Source organism: Anolis carolinensis, chromosome 2 (assembly GCF_035594765.1).
Source record: "Anolis carolinensis isolate JA03-04 chromosome 2, rAnoCar3.1.pri, whole genome shotgun sequence".
Classification (NCBI taxonomy): domain Eukaryota; kingdom Metazoa; phylum Chordata; class Lepidosauria; order Squamata; family Dactyloidae; genus Anolis; species Anolis carolinensis.
In genome coordinates, this window is record NC_085842.1 from 251,239,905 (window position 1) to 251,263,578 (window position 23,674).

The window sequence follows — 23,674 nt, forward strand, 5'->3', positions numbered from 1 at the left end:
TTATTTAACATCTTCATGAACGATCAGCCACAACCACCACTCACAAAGAGTTTTATATATGCTGATGACCTTGGCCTAACAACACAAGCAGAAGATTTTGAAACAGTTGAAAAACAACTCACGAATGCCTTGAAAGATCTCTCCAGCTACTACAAAGAGAACCACCTGAAGCTTAACCCTTCCAAGACACAAGTGTGTGCTTTCCACCTATGTAACCGTGAAGCCAACAGGAAACTGAAAGTTACTTGGGAAGGCCAAGAGCTCAAACACTGTTTCCATCCTAAATACCTTGGTCTCACCTTAGATCAAACACTAACATATAGGAAACACTGCATGAACACCAAGCACAAAGTAGCTGCACGCGACAACATCCTGCAGAAACTTACTGGCAGTTCATGGGGTGCAGACCCACCACTCCTCTTGATGTTCCTCCAGCAACAGCAAGGGTGTCCTCTGAGCAGCTAAACCAGGCAATTCTAACTGGATGCCCCCCCATGAGGGTCTTCCTCCAGGGGCAAACCAAGAAGGGGCAACTTGGAAGTCCCTGAACAGACTGAGAAGCGGAGTGGGCAGATCAAAAGACAACTTGGCAAGGTGGCACTACCTGGAGGAATCCTCCACGTTGTGTGACTGTGGAGCAGAACAAACAACTCTGCATATGTATGCTTGCCCACAATGTCCTGCCTCATGTACAGAGGAGGAGTTGTTTAAAGCTACAGACAATGCGGTCGCTGTTGCCTGCTTTTGGTCTAAAACTATTTAGCTGCTTGTGATTTCCTTTATTTCATCACTTTTAAATTTATTTATTATGCAATGCTTTTGACACGAAAATAATAAATAGTACCTCATGTTAGATTCTATAGCTACTCTTATTTATTTATTTATTTACTACATTTATACCCCGCCCTCTCTCACCCCAAAGTGGACTCAGAGCGGCTTATGAGTTATATGTACATAAAATATATTATATTATTAGCATAGCACAATATCAGCATTATATATTACTATATAGGTGTTGTTAATGTGATCTTTTATGGTTTTCTCTTTTTCTTTCTTCTGAATGTCTGTTCAAGCTAATTGAAAGCACTCTATGGTTTTGACCCTTTGCATTCTCCAATTCAATAATATATTTTACATAAATTTTCAAAACTGTTGGGAAAGAGTGGATGAATAGGTACAATTTCTAGTTTGAGATTTCAACCAGTCCCATCTTCTAGGACTAAGGGCCCATCCACAAAAAACTGGGAAAACTTATTGACTCGAGAGTGGGAAATACAGCAGCTATTGGTAAATTTCAAAATAAAAATAGATTCCAATAAAATTACACTGAGGCATCAGTAGGTTAAATGTTTTTGAATATTTAACGTATTTCAAAGAAAAACAGTAAACTAGCTCTGTAAGTGGAAAAGTAGGGTCAGTCCAGTTTACTAAAAATGTGTGTTTTGATGTTTTCAAATAAATCTAAATCTGATTTGTGACAATAGTGTTTTATATGGTTTTGTTTGTTGCAAGCACAGCCCCAATTATTTCTTCTTTATTTCATAGGCTTGCCTTCTGTCAAATTGAGTACACATAACTTTACTGTTGTTGAAGGAGGAAGCATCACGTTGTATTGTGATGCTTCAGGAAGTCCACCACCAAGTATATCCTGGCTTTTCAATAACATTGCTTCAAAATATGAGGTAAATATTTTCAATTAAAATATGTGGATCTGCCAAGGCAGTAACCAGTTTTTGGTGAGCAATATAACAATTTTTCTTACTGCCTTTAGCTCTGATAAAATCTATGTATAATTTAATATAACATGACAGTTGCAGCCTTTTTCTGAAGGCAAGTGTGTATTTTATCAATAGTAAATAAGCCTGCGAGTCTGGTGTTTTCAGGAGTAATGCAGGTGCACAAAGCCATCAAGGTCATGCAGTAAGACCTTACTTGACTTAAAAGTTTCAACTTTGACAATGCTGACCATGTAGAATTCTCTCAGTTGCATGCAACACTGAATTTGTTTGAGTTAAAAATACCAGAAACTCTAATGTCCAGGCATAAACATTCCTTTCTAGCTATGTTAGATTGTGTCTGGGCAACACTCATAGCAGTATATGCTGAGTTTATAGCCTCAGTTAAGATCAGTGGAAGATAAAACTTAGATTTGGTTGGGCTTATGATGTCTTCTCCCACACCGAAGCGGATCTCTGTGGTCTTTCCATTGTGCTTTATGTTTATGTCACAGTATGAGACTAACAACTACAAGAGGATAGAATCATAGGCACAAGAACTCACACTAAGCAGGACCATTGCTGATGAAAATAACTTAATAAAATAAATAAAACAATTTATAGTATACCATATTCATGAAAAACTTAATAACCCAATATGATTACTTAAGTGACAATCACTGCCGGCTTTTAATCTTGCACTATTAAAGTTGTCAGAGAGAGATTGGGCAGGCTGATGATCAATAATAAGAAAGGTAAATTTTTTCTAGATGTAGCTCTTAAAAGGTTTCGGTCCTTCATCTTAACAGTGTGGTGACAAGAGTAACTGAGTCAATGAAGGTCAAATTTATGCATAGAAACTGTTTCTGTACCTGGGTTGCTGTGAGTTTTTCTCACATCTGTGGCAGGCATAGATGTGCTGAACAAATGCTATGTTCAGCAAAGGACAAGAATTTTGAATTTTCAACAAATGCTACATTCAGATAGGGACGAGAGGGGTCCTCTCACTTCTGCAGGAGTCTACCATATACCATGCAGCTGTGGACAAGTCTACATAGGGACCACCAAATGCAGCATTGCCCAAACACGAATCAAGGAACATGAAAGGCACTGCAAACTGATTCAGCCAGAGAAGTCACCCATGGCAGAGCACTTGATGAACCAACCTGGACACAGCATATTATTTGAGAACACAGAAATGCTGAACCACTCTTAACAATCACCATGTCAGACTACATAGAAAAGCCATTGAAATCCACAAGCATGTAGAGAATTTCAACAGAAATGTGAAAAACATGAAAATGAACAAAATCTGGCTGCTGCTCAGTCATTTAGTCGTCTCCGACTCTTCGTGACCTCATGGACCAGTCCATGCCAGAGTTCCTTGTCGGCCATCACTGTCCCCAGTTCCTTCAAGGTCAACCCAGTCACTTCAAGGATACCGTCCATCCATCTTGCCCTTGGTCGGCCTCTCTTCCTTTTTCCTTCCATTTTCCCCAGCATTGTGATCTTTTCCAAGCTTTCCTGTCTCCTCATGATGTGGCCAAAATACTTCAGCTTTGCCTCTAATATCCTTCCCTCCAGTGAGCAGCTGGGCATTATTTCTTGGAGGGAAATCTGGCTACCAGTATTAAAAACTCTAGAATCAGAACAGTAAATAAACAACAACATTCAGAAAAATGGGAATTCCAGACAAGAAGCAATCAGGGCAAGCTAACATCTCCCAACAAAGGATTCCCTCAGGACAGAAGCAGCCAAGCTTTGAATCTGCAAGGCCATTAAATGCTAATCAAGCTGGCCAATTGCAACATTCACACTTGCTTCAAACAGACAAGAGTCTTTCTTCCAACCTGCTATTTCCACAGATATATAAACCCTGCTTGCCTAGTTTTCAAAAGACTTCACAACCTCTGAGGATACCTGCCATAGATGTGGGAGAAACATCAGGAGATAATGCTTCTGGAACACAGCCCAGAAAACTCACAGCTACCCAGTGATTCTAGTCATGAAAGCCTTAGACAACACATTCTTTCTGTAACATTGTTTTGTCAAAATGTATTGATTCCATGTACATTTTGTTGCTTGAACATATCTGTAATCAGTTTCTGCAAGGATACATTTGCTCTGTCGATTGTTAAAAACAAAACTGAAGCTACTAGGCTCAAGGAAAATGCAATACAGTGTTCCCTCACTTATCGCTGGGGTTAGGTTCCAGGACCACCTGCAATAAGTGAAAATCCACAAAGTAGGGTAGAGACGCTATATTTATTTTAATATTTATACATTATTTTAGTTATACATTATTTTAAGTCTTTATCAACCATTTGTGTGTTAATAAATCGCCTCCTTCTCCTCTCGTTGCCACTTGGGATCCTTTTCTCTCCCTTTGGCTTCTCCTTCCTCCCTTCCTTAGGCTGTAAATTGTAAATTTTTATAATTTATAATATTACTTTAGAGTTTATTGAAAAACCGTGAAACAGCGAATCCGCGAAAAGTGAACCGTGAAGTAGTGAGGGAACACTGTACTTGCAGTTTGCAGAAGACAGCGTTTCTTAAATTGCCCACATAGGACTTTTTGGTATGTTACATTTTTGGATGGTTTGAGTGTTGTGATCCTAACTCTTAAAAGCAAAGTAAAAACAATTAAAAATTCATTTTGTCTTAGTCATTTTCAATGTCTCTGATTTTAAAAAGAGGCAAAAAGACCTTTTCCTCAGTTCTTGACAATCCCTGTTACCAACCATTAACACTTAATTATGCTAAGCTTCTAGGGCAGTGGGTCTCAGCCTGTGGGTCCTCAGATGTTTTGGCCTTCAACTCCCAGAAATCCTAACAGCTGGTAAACTGGCTGGGATTTCTGGAAGTTATAGGCCAAACACCTAGGGGACCCACAGTTTGAGAATCACTGTTCTAGGGCAATGTGTGCTTCCTGTCCTGCAACAGTCAAGCATATACCAAAAGCTAAGAGAATTAATTAAACGGGGGAAACAGTATGTCTTTTCTAACATTGTGTGCTTGTGTAAGTTCCAAACCTTGTTCTCCTACACAGTAACTCTAATCCAGTGAAGAATTGGATGCATGAGAAAAGCCAAAAGATAGCTTTTCAGATAGCTGATACTATATTAATATTGAATAAAATGTGCTATAATACTCTAAATACAAGTAAGCACATAACATTAGCTATATGTGAATTAGGGGACTCAGAAGATTCATTCCTAAGCCTTGTTTATTTGTTTTCTCCTAGAGTGATACAAATAAAAACCCAGCTTCTCTAACCATAAAGAACGTCTTCTCAAATGACAGTGGTGTGCAGATTTCTTGCGTAGCAGAAAACAGTGTGGGCGAAGACCAAGACTCTGTTGATCTTGCAGTGTTCTGTATGTAAATAACTTTATTTGAAATGTTATGTGTAGGTAGCCAGTGATAACAGTGGAGAACTTAAGATTTTTGTTGTTGTTCCATCTCCAAAAAGAAAGGAGATATCTGCATGGTCAACTAGCACTGAGCAGGATTTTTTTTAATTGTCATTTTTGTCCTTTTCTTTTTATCATTAAGTATTTATAGGTATAATTAGCGCTTCAGTATAGCAACAGATTTCCTTTCAGATTACAAAAGATTCCATGTGTTTAGAACTCATTGAAAAGAGATTGGACATTTCCTCAGATGATATCTAATTTATGGTAGTTAAAAATTGCAAAATACATATAGAATATTGTAACTCTTTGGATTCATATTTAATAATAATAATAATTATCATTATCATAATGATCATCTTTATTTGTATCCTGCCCTCTCTCCCCAATGGGTACTCAGGGCGGCTACCAGTTGTTAATGACAGATATTATTCCCCAAAACTACAATTTCAGCCAGTCAGCACCCCAAATGTAGGGTTTCTGAGGCACAGCACATCTGCAGTTCTTTCTTATTTCTTAAGTACATTTAGAGAAACATTTGGATAAGGACCCTGAGGATTCTCTCCAGCTGACTATTTTCATTGAGCTCTTTGACTTGGAGAATACTGCAGAGTTTCTAGGATCTGCACCATTTTGGAAACTCTTTGCTTGGGGTGCTAACTGGAGTATTCTGGGGAGTAGGCATCTTCAGATGTAGCTATTATAATGGAACACTGTCATTATAGTTTATATAGTTAGTTAACATCTGACAATACAGAATCTCTGCCAATATCATTTTGATCTGACCTAATTCCATAATCCATTTATAGTGTACAATTGGCCAAACAACATTATGAGAGCATGACTATAGACAGTGCAGAATCATACCTCTTTCCCTTTCTGTAGTCATGCTCTCATAAGAATAGAAACAAGTTAATGTCAAAAATATATAGAAGGAAAGCAGAAATCATACTATAAAAATACTTTGGAAGACCAGCATTACTTCACCTAGCACAACCAAAAGCAATGGGTGATCAGAACGGTAGTTCTAGCCATTCTTGCTGTGGGGTATTCAATTCATTAATAGACATATAAAGAATAATACAAGTTCATTTTCAGAATTTGCTCATTAGTTGCATTTATATGTTTGCACTTCTATCAATTCTATAGTTTTATTTATTTAAAAAGTCAAGTTAATTTGCAGGTAAATGAGTATTTGAAATGCTGATTTTACCTTTGCTGTTCTTACTACAGTTCCGCCAAATATCACATTTCTTGAAGTGCCATATCCGGACCACCACTGGTGTATTCCCTTCAGTGTGAGAGGGAATCCACAACCTACCCTGACATGGCTGCATGATGGGGTTAAACTGAATGAAACTGATTTTATCTTCACTAAAATACATGATAGCAATCGGTCTGAACATCATGGCTGCCTTCATCTGGACAACCCCACTCATGTGAACAATGGAAATTATACCTTGGTGGCACAAAATCCATATGGAAAAGATGAAGCCAACATTACTGCTTATTTCATGGAAGATCCTGGAGGTAGTATGTAATAATTATCATTATAATATTCTTAAAGCAGTTATTAAATAAAGCTATTTACTCCAAGTTTATTTATTGTGGTTACGGTGACCAAATCCTTTTTTTCTGCATGCAACCATTCAGTGACAAAAACTTAAAAAATCAAATAAAAATATAAAATTGGGTGTACTGTTAAAATATAGGGCACAAATAATGTTAAGAAGCAGAAAAAAGTAAGTTGAAGAAATCAGTGGAGAAAATAATAGCTGTAACCTTGCATGGTGAGACAAATTATTAAATTATTGATGGTAACGATCTGAATCCTATTATTACAAGAAAAAAAAACTATACCAAAGCACGTTTTTTCTATTTTTCACAATATGGTGCAAAATTAATGCACTGCTTACTGAGGACAGCAATAGTTTTCTGCATTTGCTTGTTAACTTTTACTTCAAACTTTAAAAAACATGGATTTTTTGAAAATGCAATAGAATTGTCTGAACAACCAAATGTTAATTACAGAGATGCAAACTGCAATCAAATATGTGATACTAACCAAGAAATTTTATTAATTGAGTCACTCTTATGAACTTTTAAAAAGCCTCTTGATTGGGAGGGGGTGGGTGAATCATTACATGTGTGTGTGAGAGAGTGTGTGTGTGCACAATCATTCCCCTCTCTCCATTTCTTGTCTCCATCAGTATTCACAGCTGAAGTGGTGTGTTTCCTATCGCCTTCAAAGCATTAAGCTATGTAGCAGGAGGATCTATGACACCTTACATTTCTGCTGATTAGTTTACATGATTTTAGCTTAACAATTTATCGTGTCTGCTTGTGATTTTGCTTCAAGCTGCTTGAGTCTGTGATGCCAATTTTATCATTTCTTTCTTTATCATTACACATGTTAGTGTGTTTCATTAAAATCATAACAAAATCATAAACGGTTCAGAATTGGGTAGGTATGTTTCTGCTTTTATAGTGAATAAAACACAAAAAGTATAGTGATAGTGGAATAATATAATATACTTCAAATACTCATTGGGAACACTGCAAAAGACCTTAATATGCCAGCTATGGCCACCAATTCGTTAAAGTCCCCAAAACGCTGGCACTTTGAGGCATCCAGAGTCAAATATTTAAAACCCTGGAAGCTTGCTTGTGCTGATCTATATTGTCCTGTGGACTCAGCTAGACATGGCCTGCCTAAGGTTCATGGGACAAAAACTAAACTTCTTTGAGTATAGCTATCAACACATATTAAAAAATCACTCAGAATTTAGAAAATGTATTTTTCTGGTCCAAAAGTAACTTTTCCAAACTCTGTAAAAATCCTTAGGATTAAGCCATGTTGTGGAGGAGCCTCCCAAAATTGTTTTTATCTTTTAATATTGAATATGTTATTCAGGCTTCCACTTTCTGTCCAACTTCCTGCATTAGAAAGGCACATGCAGAAGATAAAATCTAGTGTGATTATATTAATAGTTTATGTTGCTCTTTAAGATAAATACAGATCAGTCTTGTAATGTTAAGAAGACTTTGGGGACCAATGACCACTGTCATTCTACTTTGTCATTGCACAAGGAAGAACGCTTGGGTCTTCCGGATCTACAGGCATGGATTCTATTTCAACTGTCCATCAATCAACATGCCCTATATTATTAAATGGCAGCCATATGAACGTGAACAGCTGAAAAATGCCATTTAATAATATGGGTTATGATTGTCTGCATGTTTTAAAATCTGCATCAGGTCCTATAACCAAATCCTTCAGATATGGTGGGCTGACTGTATATTCATTTCCATGCCTACATGCTAGCATTAAATAACACACTGGCTGCATAATGAAGAGGGTTATCCTCCATTCAATTAAAACCAAAGCTCTGGTATTACATCCAGAAGTACTGAAGTAACTAGGAAAAGTAATTTCAGAACTACTGGCAACAATCTTTGAGAATTCTTGGAAAACAGGAGAAGCCCCAATAGACTGGAGGAGGTCAAATGTTGTCCCTATCTTCAAGAAGGGAAAAAGGGAGAACCCAAACCATCCAGTCAGACTGACATCTATACCAGGAAAGATTCTGGAACAGATCATTACGGAGGCAGTCTGTAATAACTTAGAAAAGAATACAGTGATCATTAAAAGTCAACATGAATTTCTCAAAAACAAGTCATGCCAGACTAATTTTATCTCTTTTTTTGATAGAGTTACAAGCTTGGTAAATGCAGAGAATCCTGTGGATGTAGCATATCTTGATTTGAGTAATACCTTTGACAAGGTCCCCCATGATCTTCTTGCAAACAAACTAGTAAAACATGGGCTAGGGGTGTGCAATTTGGCTTAACCCCGTGCCTTTTTTGGTGTCTGAACCCCCCCCCCCCCGATCCATCTTTCGAGAGCCTACCGAATTAGGGCAGGCACAATTCCACCTGAGTTTAAGGCATCCGACTTAAGAAACCACCCTTTCTGGCATTGTTTCCCTTTATATCTTTCAGTAAGACCTGGGTTTAAGGCATCAGACTTAAGAAATCACCTTTTCTGGCATTGTTTCCCTTTATAGCTTTCAATAAGACCTGGGTTTAAGGCACTAGACTTAAGAAATCACTTTTTCTGCCATCGTTTCTCCTCAACACTCTTTCAATGAAGCTGAGTTAAGGCACCCTTTTAAACACTTACTTTAGAGGGAGGCACACTACCTGAAGAAGCATTAGCCATTCTTAAAAAAAATATGAATTATCTCCTCATTTTATGGCGACTTTAGAAATGGCAAGATATTTCTACCCCACATTTGAAGCTTGTGTCAAGTGAAGGGCAAGCGATGCAGAGCTGTGAGTGGCACTGAGAGTTTAGATCATCTGCAAACTGGAGCACCATCTGTCTTTCCCAGAAGCCTGCTCTCAACAGAACAGATTTCTTCTGTTCTGATTGGCTTCATAGGCATGGCTCACGGCATGGCTCACGGCATAGGCATGGCTCACGGGGAAACCCCATGCGGGTGCACGGGTACCTCTCAGTGCTCCACATGTAGCCAAATGAAATTGAAAGTATCTGTGGTTGGCAGCCACATGGTTTATTGCGGCCAGAAAAAAATGGCGGTGTGCCCGTGCCGTTACAGCTGGCCAAAAGAGCCGAACCAGCCGGAGCCCGTTTTGAAAAACAGATCTGTGCACAGCTCTAGACAATACTTGATTCATTGGTTAAATGACCGAACCAAAAGGTGAGCCAACAATGTGAAGCAGCAGCTAAAACGCCACTGGGATTTTGACCTGCATCAAAAGGAGTATAGTGTCTAGAACAAGGGAAGTTATGGTGCCCCTCTATTCTACTTTGGCCAGACCTCACCTGGAATACTGTGTCAAATTCTGGGCCCCCCACCATTGAAGAAAGATATTGACAAGCTGGAAAGTGTCAAGAGGAGGACAACTAAAATGATCAAAGGTCTGAAGACCATACCCTATGAAGAGCAGCAAAGCTGGGTATGTTTAGCTTACAGAACAGCAGGTTAAGCGGAGACCTGATAGCCATATATTCATATTTGAAAGGCTGTCATAAGGAAGAGGGAGCAGGCTTGTTTTCTGCTGTCCTGGAGACTAGGACTTGGAGCAATGGGTTCAAATTGCAGGAAAGGAGATTCCACTTGCACACTAGGAAGAACTTCCTGACTGTAAGAGCTGTTCAACAGTGGAATTCACTGCCTTGGAGGCTTTTAAATAGAGACTGGATGGCCATCTGTCGGGTACTTTGATGGTGCTTTTCCTGCATGGCAAGGGGTTGGACTAGATGGCCCATGTAATCGCTTTCAACTCTATGATTCTATTATTATTTTATAGTGAATGTTCATCTTAAAATGTAAAAGTGATAATATGCACTAAAGATATTTAGTAATTTTTAGGCGAGTAGTCATTCTAATGTTAGATACTCTACGGAAAACGTTTTGTTTTGTTTTATACAATTTTAATCTTGCTTTTCTCCCAACATGGGACCCAAAGCAACTTATAAGATATATATAGAGATAGTAAGTACTAACAATGTTCTGTCTAGTATCATATAGTAACATGACTAAAGACAACGATTACATAGGATGACTGTAACAGCCATTAACTATGGGACAAAATAAACAAGCTGGAACTAGCAGTGTCGTTGGAAGAGCCTGGCTATGAAGCAGAGTAGTCAATCAGCCCTCAAACAGAGGGGTGCAGGTTGAAATGTTGTTCTTAACCTACTAGCTTGTGTGGAGAAGTGTCCTTCATTTCCTTGTTAAAGGGGAAACCAGATTAGTTTGTTTGCAGTCAATCCCCTCTCCTGCCTTTGCTGTTGCAAAGACTTCTAAGGATTTTTTTGCCTTTTTAGAAAAATCTTGATTTATCTTAAGAATGCAGAAGAACCCTGTTTGTTTTCTTGGATGTCCCTTCTTATTATTGAAGCAGGACTAATGCATTTCCTATCCTATCAGAGACAGTGTATGTGTATATAGTTGCAAAACATAGTCATTGTTTGTTAATTAATTTCAGAGGCAAGTTTGTCATCCAGATCAGGAGATGAATTCACTTTCATTGTTAAATACTTTTGAAAACCAAAAAAGTTGATTTGAGTTATTCAAGAGATTTATTAAGGCAGTGGCAGAACTAGCATTAATTTTAGAGAAAATGAGTTACAATAACTACAAAACTAACTATAAAATTATCAAAAAATCATTAAGAAAAACAGCAGTATTAAAAAAAAACCGAGAGCTCCTCAAAGCATCAGATGCCTTACGTGGAATCCATCTGGGACTGAAATGAAAAATAACCACTATATATACTCATGTATAAGTCTTGAAATTTTAGTCAAAATTCCCCCCTCCCAATTTATTCATGATTCAATGGCAAAAGGCAAGAGCGTAGTACATTATGGGATAACCTAAAAGAAGCACTGCCCTCTTCTATTCTCTCTGCCATTGTGCTGCTTTTGGCCATTTCAAATGTCTGGGTAAGAAAATGGGTGTGGGGGCACCTATTTTTGGTCCCCCTAAAGAACTCCAATAGTGTAAAGGGGGTTGATGCTTCCTTTAGTTTCTCCTAGGAAGGACCAAGCTCTCTCGTTAGGCCATTTTACTCAGAAAAGTGTGTGGTTCATTTTTTAAATCAGGTCTAATACTGTACCTTAATTTTTATCAAAAAGGGGAACCATCCCCTCCTTTGAGTAGAGTGGCAAAAGGCCTTTCTGAATACCTGGGCAGGAAAATGGCAGTGGTGGCCAGAAATGACTGGTCCCCTGAAGTGTGTTGACGTCTTCCTCTTTTTGAGAAATGACTTGACTTATCCATGGGTCATATCAAAATCCATAATTTAGGCCCCAAAATCTGCCCTTGACGTATACTTGAGGTTGCTTCATATACTCATATGTAGTGGTTTTCTCCTGAGAAGAAGATATGGAAAGCCTAAAGATATAGATTGTCCTTTTTATTTTTCAGAGATTAGCCTGAAATTTTGGGATAAATTACTTACGTCTTAGCAAGGAAAGTGGATTGAGTTGATGTAGAAGTAGAAGCATGGTTCTTCTTCCTTGTCCAGTATCACAGTCCTCTACCTCAGGCTTAGAGGTTTTTCCGCCATTCCTTTTTAATCCCATCTGGGTGTAATTTGAAGTTCTGAAATCTCCAGTAAGACAAAGGCAGAAATGAAAAGCCTTGAAATACAGGTTGGACTGTCCCTGTTGTTGCTAATATGTTTCTACATATTAATTAGTAGACCTAGGAATGCAGGTCAGTGAAGGATATCAAACATCATAACATAAGCTCTTGTGGCAGAGGGCAAAGACCAAGATCTGGTGTGTGTTTATGCATTGGCCTTAGTGCAATGTTGCTCCTCCTTAAGGTGGTGATCCTATAATTACAAGGTGTTATATTTGACCCCATGGGCTTCAGTGGCAGCAAATAAGTGATGCTATCCTTTGGCAATTGAGCTTTTTGAAGCTTGTAAGCCCTGTGTTTCTTCTCAAGAAAATTAAGCTGCTGTACAGAGAGATACCACAAGCAAGCTCACAGAGGTCTTCACCACAGGATTTTGGGCTGCTGGTTTCTCAAGAAAGCTTGCAGGATAACTCCTCTTTGTGAGCCCAAGACCAGATAGTACAGGTCTTAAGGTAGGCACCACAGTGTCTCATAAGCAAGCTCACTGAGCTCTTCCTCCACAGAGCAGTACGCGGAATGCTGGTCCTCAAGCTCAGATGAGACAGAACTTACAGGTAGGCACCCCATAGTCTCCCGGTTCAAGCTCATGGGAGACTTAATCACAGGAACCTATAATGTTTGAGTTTTCTCTACATCCCATAAAACACATTTTTCTAAAAACTAATGAAATGATTAGTGGGACATTAAAACAGTTTGTGTACAATCAGTAGAAAAACATCCTATTGATACTTGGAGAAGATCCACTGTCTGAAATTCCACTGACTTCGGTGAGTCTACTTTAAGTATTGCTAAATCTGGATAGAATTCATTTAAATATTCTGTGTTAACTGTAAGAATAGATGGTGACATGTTTCAATTGTTTTCATGTTCTAGCAATATTATCAGTTAGCATTAAATCCCTCTCAAAGCACTTCAGGAAGAAGAGGTACTGCACAGAATTTCTCTTGATATAGACCAGTTTTATTTGCTGAAGCTCTTTTTTGCCATCTTTGAAAATGCAGCTTTTTGGTCTGTTTTAAAAAGAATTTTTTAAGGTAAAAATTCAATATTAGGTGAAATTGATCTGTTCTGACATTTATCTTTCATCCTGGTTATTTTATAGGTATTGCCTCCTTACATATATGTGCTAGTACTTACATTTAAAACTCCCTGGTAAGAGTCAGTTCAAGTTAAAATATGGATACTGAATTTCTGACTATTATCAATTAAACTAATCAGTTTATTAGTTGACATTTGGAAGGGTTTTCTCCTTTAAAAATAAGTCATTAGGAAAGCAGTTATAACTCACAGGTTTGTTTGTGGAGTTTTTTGTTTACTTTTAGTTACACGCTTGAAATCCAAGTTGAAAGTTCCACTTAGACCACACATTTCAAAACAGCCAGCATGATTGTGTTGTTTCATCCCCAAGTGTCTGTCTTTCTAGTGAGTCCTGGTTAATCATTACTGAGAGTTTAATTAGCACAAATGATGTATAAAGTGTCATTGTCCAAGAGAAGAAAAAATGTGTGTCTATTCCCGTTCATTTTGGTTTTAATCCTGGAAACCGATAGGAAAGAAACATTCCTTGAAGTAGAGGTAAATTATTATTCTTGATTTGGCTCATTTTCTGGAGAAATGGCTGCTAAATGTAATGGTTATCCTTCTATTTTCAAGATTTCACCACTCCTGAAAGCAACTTTTATCAGCTGTTTCCAGAGATGAAGGAATATGTGGTACACAACAGCCAATATCAGCATATTACTGTTTACCCTTTCATTGTGTACACACACCTTTTCGTAATAAAAATTGAGAAAATAAAATAGGACTATTTCTTTGGTATAATGAGCAGAGCACACATGAGAGCAAATTGTGGGCGCGATGAATGGGGTTGATTTCATTTCTAATCCTAACCTTGCAGGCTTAAATTCTTTTCATCTTTATTTTTTGTAAGCTTTATTACAAGCAGAAAACAACATTATATCCTTTCTTGATTTTTTTAAAAAAACAAATTTTTAAAAAATCATTTTAATGAAACAGGTCCAAAAAAAGGTAAGAAGCAAACTACAAAATAATTATATTCAAGACCAGCCTTTCAAACATACCAGTCTGTCGCTGCTTTACTCATGTGAAAAGCAACGGGTCTGATGAAGAGATTCCCTTCTATGTGAGAAAGCTCTCCATGACAAAACTCTGGGAAATCATACTGTACTTTGCAAGTGAGCACTTTTGTGGATAGGAGAGGCTCTCCTCTTCAGAACTATCACTTTCCATCTGAGTACCTACTCCATCTGAGTACCAAGAGGTAGGGGTGGTGTGCACATCTCTTTGTAGTTAATTTAATCCTTACAATAGAATTCCTAAATAGTGCTAACTACAGCTTTCATAATTATCTCAAGATGGATTAATATTCTTTTCAGTAGAAATGTAAATTCTTAAACAGGCTTTTTAGAACAAAATACTTCACTTAGATCCCAAAAATCACAACAGAAATACCTCAGAATTAACTGTGTAATGGAGTTAAAATATTAAAAGTGCAATAAGAGATTTAGGAAGAATTCCTTTGCTATCAGTCCACTCTCCAAATACATCTGTTAGCGGACCTGATCCTGTTTCCCTTCCTGTAACTACTGTGTTCCCTCCAAGTTGTTTTGAGGTCATAGGAACAGAAAAATACCATTAAGTGAGCCTGTTCAAACAAAGCTGCATACTGTCTTCAAGGTAAAGGAGAAGATTAGATATTTTTACGGTTATTTCGGCATAATGTGAAAGAGGAGAGCTTGTGTATGTGTCGTGTGTTTATGTGTTGGGCTGAATGTGGAGCAAATAAAAATGTTCTGGGAACATGATACACACTCAATAAAATGTAGGTCTGAATTCGATGCTATAAGTATAAACTTGTCAAAGAGGCTAATGTATTTATTGCAATTCAGTTCTTTATTTGTGGTTTAATAACCTCCTTTCTTTTTCTCTTTGTTTCTTAGGTAGTCCCTTCTATGATCATGCAGGTTATAGTGGTATACTTTTATTTTCTATTCCAAATGTGTATAGAATCCTAAATGCAAGATAACGAATCAACTAAGTGCCTGAATCTCGTGAAAGATGGACTTTTATTGTCAGCTGTGCTTAATTTCCATTCAGTGTTAACATCTCTACAGATGTTCATTATAGGCATGATCCAATCAGTGTTAAGCATTTAAAATATAATTTATTTCAGTAAAATAAGTTTCTTCATACATTTAACCCTCCCACTGAAATGGATACACCAGATGTGCTTATTTTTTTCTGATAAGTATGATTCCATATTATATAGCGGTAGCCCTGACAAAAGTTTCAGTGTGATTTCCAACTTGACTCTTAGGAGTATTTCCTGTAGAATAACAATAAAAGATGGCTATTTCCAGCTTCTTAGAAGAACTGCCTAGAGATGTTGGAAAATACAACTAACCCAGTCCTGGTTTTGTGCTGGACTAGCGACTGTGTCACTGAGCTGGAGTAAGTTTGTGTCTGATATAACTTCATTCCTGCTCTTCTCTGCCCTTTCTCCTCTTCCCCCTTAGGCACTTCTGCTGGTCAGGCCAGCAAAGAAGGGTTGTACCAGCAGTCCTCCTGCCAGCTGATCTTTCAGGCTGCTTTCACACAGGCCTAAAACCTGAGAGAAACTGGCATTTAAAATGTGCAAGAGACATCTGCCTGTTCTAACCCTTTGTATAGTCACCACATTTTTGGCTTAGGATAGCATTGCTCAGTATAAATAGATATGAGTTATTCTTTCTATTGATGGGCTATAGTCTTATTTGTAATATTTTAAAACGTTTTTGTATAATTAGTAATTACTTTTATAATGAATATCATGTTGAACTTATATTATCAATCAAAAACCAGAAATCATTTTAAACAGAGCTGTGTTAGCTGAAGATTCCAAAACTACACTGCATTGGAGGGCCTAATGGTTACAGGATTATAGCTCGAGGTATTTCCAAATTAGCATTCTTCAGAAGCTGTCCTTATAATTAAACAAATACAGCAAAATTTCTGAAGAACCAAAATTAAGGAAATACAGTAGAGTCTCACTTATCCAAGATAAACGGGCCGGCAGAATGTTGGATAAGCGAATATGTTGGATAATGAGAGATTAAGAAAAAGCCTATTAAACATCAAAATAGGTTATGATTTTACAAATTAAGCACCAAAACATCATGTTATACAACAAATTTTACAGAAAAAGTAGTTCATTACACATTAATGCTTCTTGGCAGGGGGTTGGACTGGATGGCCCATGAGGTCTCTTCCAACTCTACTATTCTATGATTCTATGATTCTATGATTCTAATGCTATGTAGTAATTACTACATTTACTAATTTAGCACCAAAATATCATGATATATTAAAAACATTGACTACAAAAATGCCTTGGATAATCCAGAACATTGGATAAGTGAGTGTTGGATAAGTGAGACTCTACTGTAGCATCAATGGTTTTTATTTGTAAAAGTCCATCTTAAACGATATTTCTGTTGTAGTTCCCCTATTGTAGTTTGCTTCCTTTTAAGAGAAAAAAAGTGTTTTGAAGTAGAATTACCTAACATAAAATATTATGATTTTACCCTGTATCTTATACATATGGGGGTAATATTCTTGACTGTAGCATATTGTTTATCAGTTGAGTAGATTGGAGTACAAAGTGGTTCAATTCTATGGTACAAAAACAAATAATGTAATTCTACACAACTAAAACAGATTATACCATGAAATGCCGCCTCCCCACACCCTCGCCCCCTGGTCTGTTTCTAGACTTAGGGGTGATTGCATCATTTTTTCCAAAACAAAGCATAACTGCAAAGAATATCAAAAATTAAATCCAGTTGTGCAGTGTTTAAAGCAGGAAACAAAATATTTTGTGTAGACTCACCTGACAACAATGTGAAATTAAATATTCGTCTTACATGTTTTATATTGTCTGCTTAATGTGCATTAATTTCTAGTGTTCCAAATCCCTAAAGCCATTTAATCGGATATTTCTACTCCCCTCCTATTTTGTAATTGTACCATATATACTAGAGACAGTAGATTTCTGTATGAGAGAGTTTTGAGGAGAATTCTAGTTAAGCTTTTAAGTGGTTCTACCTGCTATAGGAAATGCTTGCATTATTCTCTCTTCTTCAAGCTTGAGACAAGAGCCTGCTGTTGGCCTCTTCAGGCTGCCAAACAAGATTTTGCTTCTTATCTAACTGAGCTACCAACTGCAATATCCATGTTCTTACAAGAGGGCTTTGATTTGGCTCTCAAATCTCATTTCCTCCTCATTTTGGAGGGTTGCTTCCAGGCCTGTAGCGAGGGGGGGGGGGTTTAGGGGTTCAAACCCCCTCCGAAATTTTTCAAGTTATAAAAAAAATCTCGTTTAATCATGAATTTTAACTGGTTAACCAAATCCCCATGCTAAGTCTATGAGATGCAAAACATTAAGAGTCCCTCCAGGCACTATCTCAAGCAGATATTGACAGGTTTGTAGCAGGGAGGGGGTGCTAGGGGTTCAACCCCCCCCCCCCAAATTTTCAAAACCCCTCCCGAATCTTTTTTCTGGCTACGGCCCTGGTTGCTTCCCATTAAAAAGTAGCTGTCAAATTTCAAAATAACAGGATTATAGTTTAGAAAGTCTTATCACACCATTGTTGCTGTGATATCTGTATACACATGGCCTGCACAACCCTTCAGGTGTTTTGGACTTCACCTTCAAGAACTCCTGACCATTTGCTGGCATGGGTTTCTGGGAGTTGGAGTCTCAAACACCTGGAGGGGCCACAGGTTGTGCGGGCCTGCTGCACACCATACCTCTGAATCCTGCTTTTGCAGTCAAAGGGGTAATTCAGGTGCTGTGGTTGGAATAGTCAGTTTTTCTGGGCCCAGGAAGCAGTGACATCAGAAGAGGACAACCCTTACCCCACCCCAATGTTAGGAGGTGGGGGGGAATCACTCCTGCCCCCTGCGTCCTAGTGCATTATTGGTATGTTCCAGGATGCCTGCAGAGAGGCCTAGTGGTGACCTGCTAAGTTTTACTTTATTTTTAAAGCTTTGGGGGGCAGGGTTGGCTGGCCCGATGCCGTCTCAAATTTTTTCAGGATGATATGGGGACAACTAACGGGCAAAGCCCATTTTTCCCCCAGCGTGTACTACTGTGTAGGGACTTAAACTCACTTTGGGGCGGGTTTAATTTATGCCTGGAAGCACCGTAGACTCATATAATGCAGTTCAATGCAGTTAAACTGTATTGTTTGAGTTTTCACTGACCATATAATGTAGTTTCAAATGGCAGCATATGGCAGTATAGATGAGACCTAGCAGTAGCAGCAGTGGTGACTTAGGTGATGGCAATGGTATCCATTTGGCCATGGGATTAGGCTGAAGTGGACCCAATCCATCTGAGCAGGCTTTGCTCAGAGGTGAAGGGGGAGTCAGATTATAGTCAAAAACTCAGGATAACTCATTGCACACATTTTTGAGCAACCTAAGTTTTTGTGACTATTTTACAATGCGTTTATAAGCAATGTGCCTCACTTGCTTTTCATTTACGTAATCTGCTGACTGTGCTCGTTATGCCCAGTTCACTGCAAAATTTCTGTCCCTGAATGTGCCATAAACATTGATGGTAGTATATGGATAATAGTAAAAGCTTCTATTTATAGTGCCTTTGAGTATCATAGTGTGCATCAAGGTTTTCCTAGATTTTAAAATCTAGCTAAGAAACAGAGTATTGAATTTAATGGGCTGAAGCTACTTTTCAAATTACTGAGATTTGTTGTCAAAGTCTGAAGCAAATAGACCTTGGCTTTTTGGTCTGTAGCAAGCAAATTGAAGTGATAGAGCTGAACAATAGAACCTACAAATACTGCAATTTTTATTTTATTGTGTTATAGTTGCTTTTAGTAGAGACAAAAAAGTTAGGTATGTAAATAAATAGTACATTCTTTCTCTTAGACGATTATGGAACGACAACAAATGATTTTGAAGACACAACAAATAATAGTAATCCAGTTACTTCTACGGATGTTTCAAATAAAGACAATGAAGATAGCATTACTGTAAGTATATACATAGTTTCCTGGTTGTAATCTCAGCAGACTTTCTGACTAGGGATCAGATGAGCTTGTGGTATTTTAGTTTGTAACTAGATACCACCATTCTCATACCCCAGTGCTTTTAGTTAGCTAATATGAAAAAAATGCTCTGGAAGGGGGGGGGGGGAGGGTGTATTCTAGACAGATCACAATTTGCATAGATTACTGTTAAGCGGACCATGAGTAGTTGTGGTTTGCAAGTTGAATCCATACAATTCTTTTCTTTCAAAAAAGGCAGTCATCTTTATTTAAATACTTATAACAGTCAGCAAATGACTGAAAAAGCTAATAGGTTGAATAAACTGGATGTTGTATTGGAGATAAGTGGGAAATTCTTTTGAGATTTTTCAAAATACGAATTCACAAAAATGTTCAAAATCATGTTCAGCATGTTAAAAACTTAATATTATAAGGAGGGGACAGAGCAAATTGACAAATGTTCCCATTCCTATGTTATATGACCATTGCCCTCTCAGAGTTGATCCTGGCATATTTTGTGGCTCAGGGTTCCTTGCTAGCCATATTATACAAATAGTTGACCTTTTGCTTCTCATACCCACCGTCTTTTACTTGAGTACCATTATGACTGCATGGAAGATAAGTAGACTGTGCCAATTAATACCATATGCCAAGGGTCAACCTGCATATTTCAAAATCTCTTCCACTTTGATTTTTCCCCCCTGATAATGCTCAATGCTCAATATTTTTACTGTTAACATTTAATGTACCTCTTTTCCCTCTTAGGTGTATGTTGTAGTGGGGATTGCAGCATTAGTGTGCACTGGTTTAGTAATTATGCTCATTATTCTCAAGTTTGGAAGGCACTCAAAGTTTGGAATGAAAGGTAAGAAGAGCTGCTTTTCATATTTGTGAATTTTTAATGCAAATGTTTATATATGACCTTGTGAGTCTTATTCTATGGGGTTCTTTTTGCCCTCCCCTCATCAGAACGAGAGCCATTTTTTCTGATTATTAGAAAGCCCACATACATAGGGCTCTTAACTGCTTGGAAATAAATTAGACCTTGATGTGCTGAGCATGAAGATCAGAAGAGGGCACTGTAAATATTTTCTGCCAAAAAAAATCAGAATTTCAACTCATAAAGGTTTTGTAATTACATATATTCAGCCAAAGGCTCTTCAGGCCTTCTTACTCAATGTGTGAAGTTCTAACTTATTTCCAGGATGGTAGGGGCAGGGCTTACATGTCACTCAACAACCTTGCCTCCAGTTTTAGATCTGTGCATGTTTAGATGAACAGAGCTAAACACTTTGTCATATGCTAGATCAGAGGACAGATCTATAATTGGTTACTGGCATTGCTATGAGAGGAGAAAACCTGACCATCAGCCTTGACAAGTGATGGAAAGCAGCTAGCAATTCAGGGTGTTGTTATTGCCGTTTCTTAATTTAAAGTGCAGTAGCCTAGACAGGAACATTAGCTCCTCTGTTGGTATGTAGCCACTGGAAAGCAGCCAGAAGCCAAATGATCAAAAATTATGTGCTTTCCTCTTCTGTGCAAATATTTCTAATAGAAAAGCAGCATTTTTATAAGGCAAAGAGTGATTCCTAGCTTCCCAAAGTGTCCCCCCCGCCACAAAGCTCTTTGTTCATGATGTCTTATTTCCTTTTTCCACTCCTGCTACTTCGCCTTTTCAGAATGAGATGTTGCTTTCTGTTTCATATTATCCTTATTCTGAATGGGTAAAAAGTTTGAGGGGATGTCACAGGAGAAAGTACATGGCCACCATGATACAATGAAGGTATTTCCATCTGGTAGTTTTGTCTTCCTGTACCCTTCAATAATGTACCCGTCACCATAGTTTCTCTTATTCCAGTGATTAATAAAAGTAATAACTGTGGGGAAAATGACAAACATCCATTTTCTATCTTGCTTATATTGTACGTACATAAATGAGTGGGTTTCAGTAATGCAATCATATAAGTACAACCTCTGCATCTGCGAGGGATACAATCAAAGACATACATCCCTATGAATGCCTGACACTATGGAGGAGCTAGAGAAGCCTACAAATACTTTGGGGGTTGATGGAAATTTTTTGAACTGTGGGTAAGTGAAACCATGGATATCAAATCTGTGTACAGTATATGTTTATTTTTAAGTAAGACAGAGGTATCCTGTATTTTGCATAGAAGAAGCTTTGTAGAAGAAATAATATCTGAAATTAGTTTTCTGCATCATACAAAAGAAATACTAACGGAGGAGGGTCCGTCCCCCCCCCCCCCCCCCGGTCTCCTGGCACGTCATACCCTTGTGCCAGGATGATGTGAGGAAGGAACTTATGGCAGCCAGGTACATTTTATTTAACTTTTATTTATTTTATTTATTTATTTACAGCATTTATATTCCGCCCTTCTCACCCCGAAGGGGACTCAGGGCGGATCACATTACACATATAGGCAAACATTCAATGCCTTTTACATAGAACAAAGACAAGACAAACATAGGCTCCAAGCGGGCCTCGAACTCATGACCTCCTGGTCCGAGTAATTCATTGCAGCTGGTTGCAACTGGCTGCTCTCCAGCCTGCGCCACAGCCCGGGCTTTTAGGGGTCATTATGGGACTTGCGGGGAGGGGGTGGGCACTATCTCATACCTTTGGGCCCCAGGAGCCCAAAAGGTGTGAGATGACAATGGGGACTCACCCACAGGTAGTCCCAGGACTACCCGGAAGTGAGTCCCCACAGGCTCAACACCTATTAGACCCGGGCCTTTCAGGAAGCCAGGATCTATAGGAGTATCTAATTAATTCAGAACAAACCAAAAACTAATTAATTTGTTTTTACTAGAGGCATCGTTTGCATATGGGCCTTTCTGGATTGGCCCTTAGTGAGTTAGACACATAGAAAGACAGATCTGCAATCCAACAGCGCATTAAGCATACTTACTCTCTATGAAGGATACTCTTAAATGTGCTCAACTGTCTGTAGCATTTATTGTTCTTTCATTGTTGTTGTTTTCCACTACAAATAAGACATGTGCAGTTTGCATAGGAATTTGGTTTTTTTAGTTTTTTAAATGATAATTCGGCCCCTCAACAGTCTGAAGGATTGTGAACCGGCCGTCTGCTTAAAAAGTTTGAAGACTCCTTATTAGCTTTTGGTAGCATAGAGAAGGGATGACACCCCTGTGGTGTTTGTTTTGCTGTCTGTGCCCTGTTCAGAAGATTTCACCTCACTTTCTGTTTCTGTGATAATTGGACTTTGAAAATTTGGCTTGTGTTGGAAACAAGGATTGATGCAAAAGCTTCAGTTAAGACACCTTTTCCACATGATAACAATTTCAGGTGTGAATTTTCCTTCCTAGTAGATTTCTCTCACTTCCTGTTGTCTCACCGCTGTTCTTAACTATGAGTTGTTTGTAAGTCAGATGTTTCTGACTTGGACTGCCTGTAATCCAGATTCAAATGTAGATTAACTGCATTTAACTGGATTATATGGCAGTGTGGAGACAGCTTAAAAAAAGATCAGGAAGTGATTTACATTCAGGGTTTTCAAGTGGTCCCTAAAGACAGCCACTACCCTCCTTTTTCCTTGCTGTGGATGTCAGAGGGTTTTGTATTTGCAGTGATCATCTGGAATGAACTGAGTGACAAAATCCATTAGAATACTGATGAGAGAAGGAAGAAAAAGCAATGGCGAAGAAAATTAAGGAATGAATTCAACAGCAGATGTAGAGAAAGCCCAAGAGAAAAAAAAAATTTGTCCCATGAGTTCTCAAAAGATAACTCATTCATCTCATGTCGTACCATAGAAATGGTTCACAATTTTAATATGCTACCCTGTGTGTGTGTGTGTGTTATGGCCCCTGCACTCTGTTCTAAGTTAAGCAGCATTTGTAATGGGTGGTGGGTGCCACAGAGAGATGCATACCACAGAGAGATGTGGGCCTCAAAAATGGTTTTTATGGCATGTGACCCGCAACCTGCCCTTACTACCCCTCGCTTTAGAACAGAACCTTTTTATAGGTATATAGCATATCTTTCATTCAGTGTTATAATCAAGTATTGCTTCTAGATATAGTACAGATATATGACTTCTTAAGCCAGGTTGTGTCCAGGTGTAACTCATTTCTTCTTTCCATAGTTTTTAACATTTTGACTTGCAGTGAGCTTAAGAGGAAAATTTAAAAAATAGCTTTTTTAAGATCTGAGAACCAAAGTCAGGTAGAGATAGAAAAAGGGTGAAGTTTAGAATAGCATTGTAATCCAGTGATTTATATATAGTATGATCTTATATGTTTTTCCTTGGCAAGCA

General features: G+C 38.2%; 1 protein-coding gene across 13 annotated transcripts in view; it reads left to right on the plus strand.

Moving 5' to 3' along the window:
• ntrk2 (neurotrophic receptor tyrosine kinase 2) overlaps positions 1–23,674 on the plus strand; it is a 195,273-nt gene that overhangs the window by 61,869 nt on the left and 109,730 nt on the right. For 9 of the 13 annotated variants that reach the window (XM_062972041.1, XM_062972037.1, XM_062972035.1 and 6 more), the window contains exons 7-13: positions 1,546–1,682; positions 4,960–5,092; positions 6,362–6,658; positions 12,810–12,860; positions 15,267–15,299; positions 19,258–19,361; positions 20,142–20,241. In XM_062972041.1, coding sequence (XP_062828111.1) covers positions 1,546–1,682; positions 4,960–5,092; positions 6,362–6,658; positions 12,810–12,860; positions 15,267–15,299; positions 19,258–19,361; positions 20,142–20,241 — 855 coding nt within the window. The remainder of the gene's footprint in view (positions 1–1,545; positions 1,683–4,959; positions 5,093–6,361; positions 6,659–12,809; positions 12,861–15,266; positions 15,300–19,257; positions 19,362–20,141; positions 20,242–23,674) is intronic. The other 4 variants (XM_062972031.1, XM_062972033.1, XM_062972036.1 and 1 more) reach the window with 4 other exon arrangements.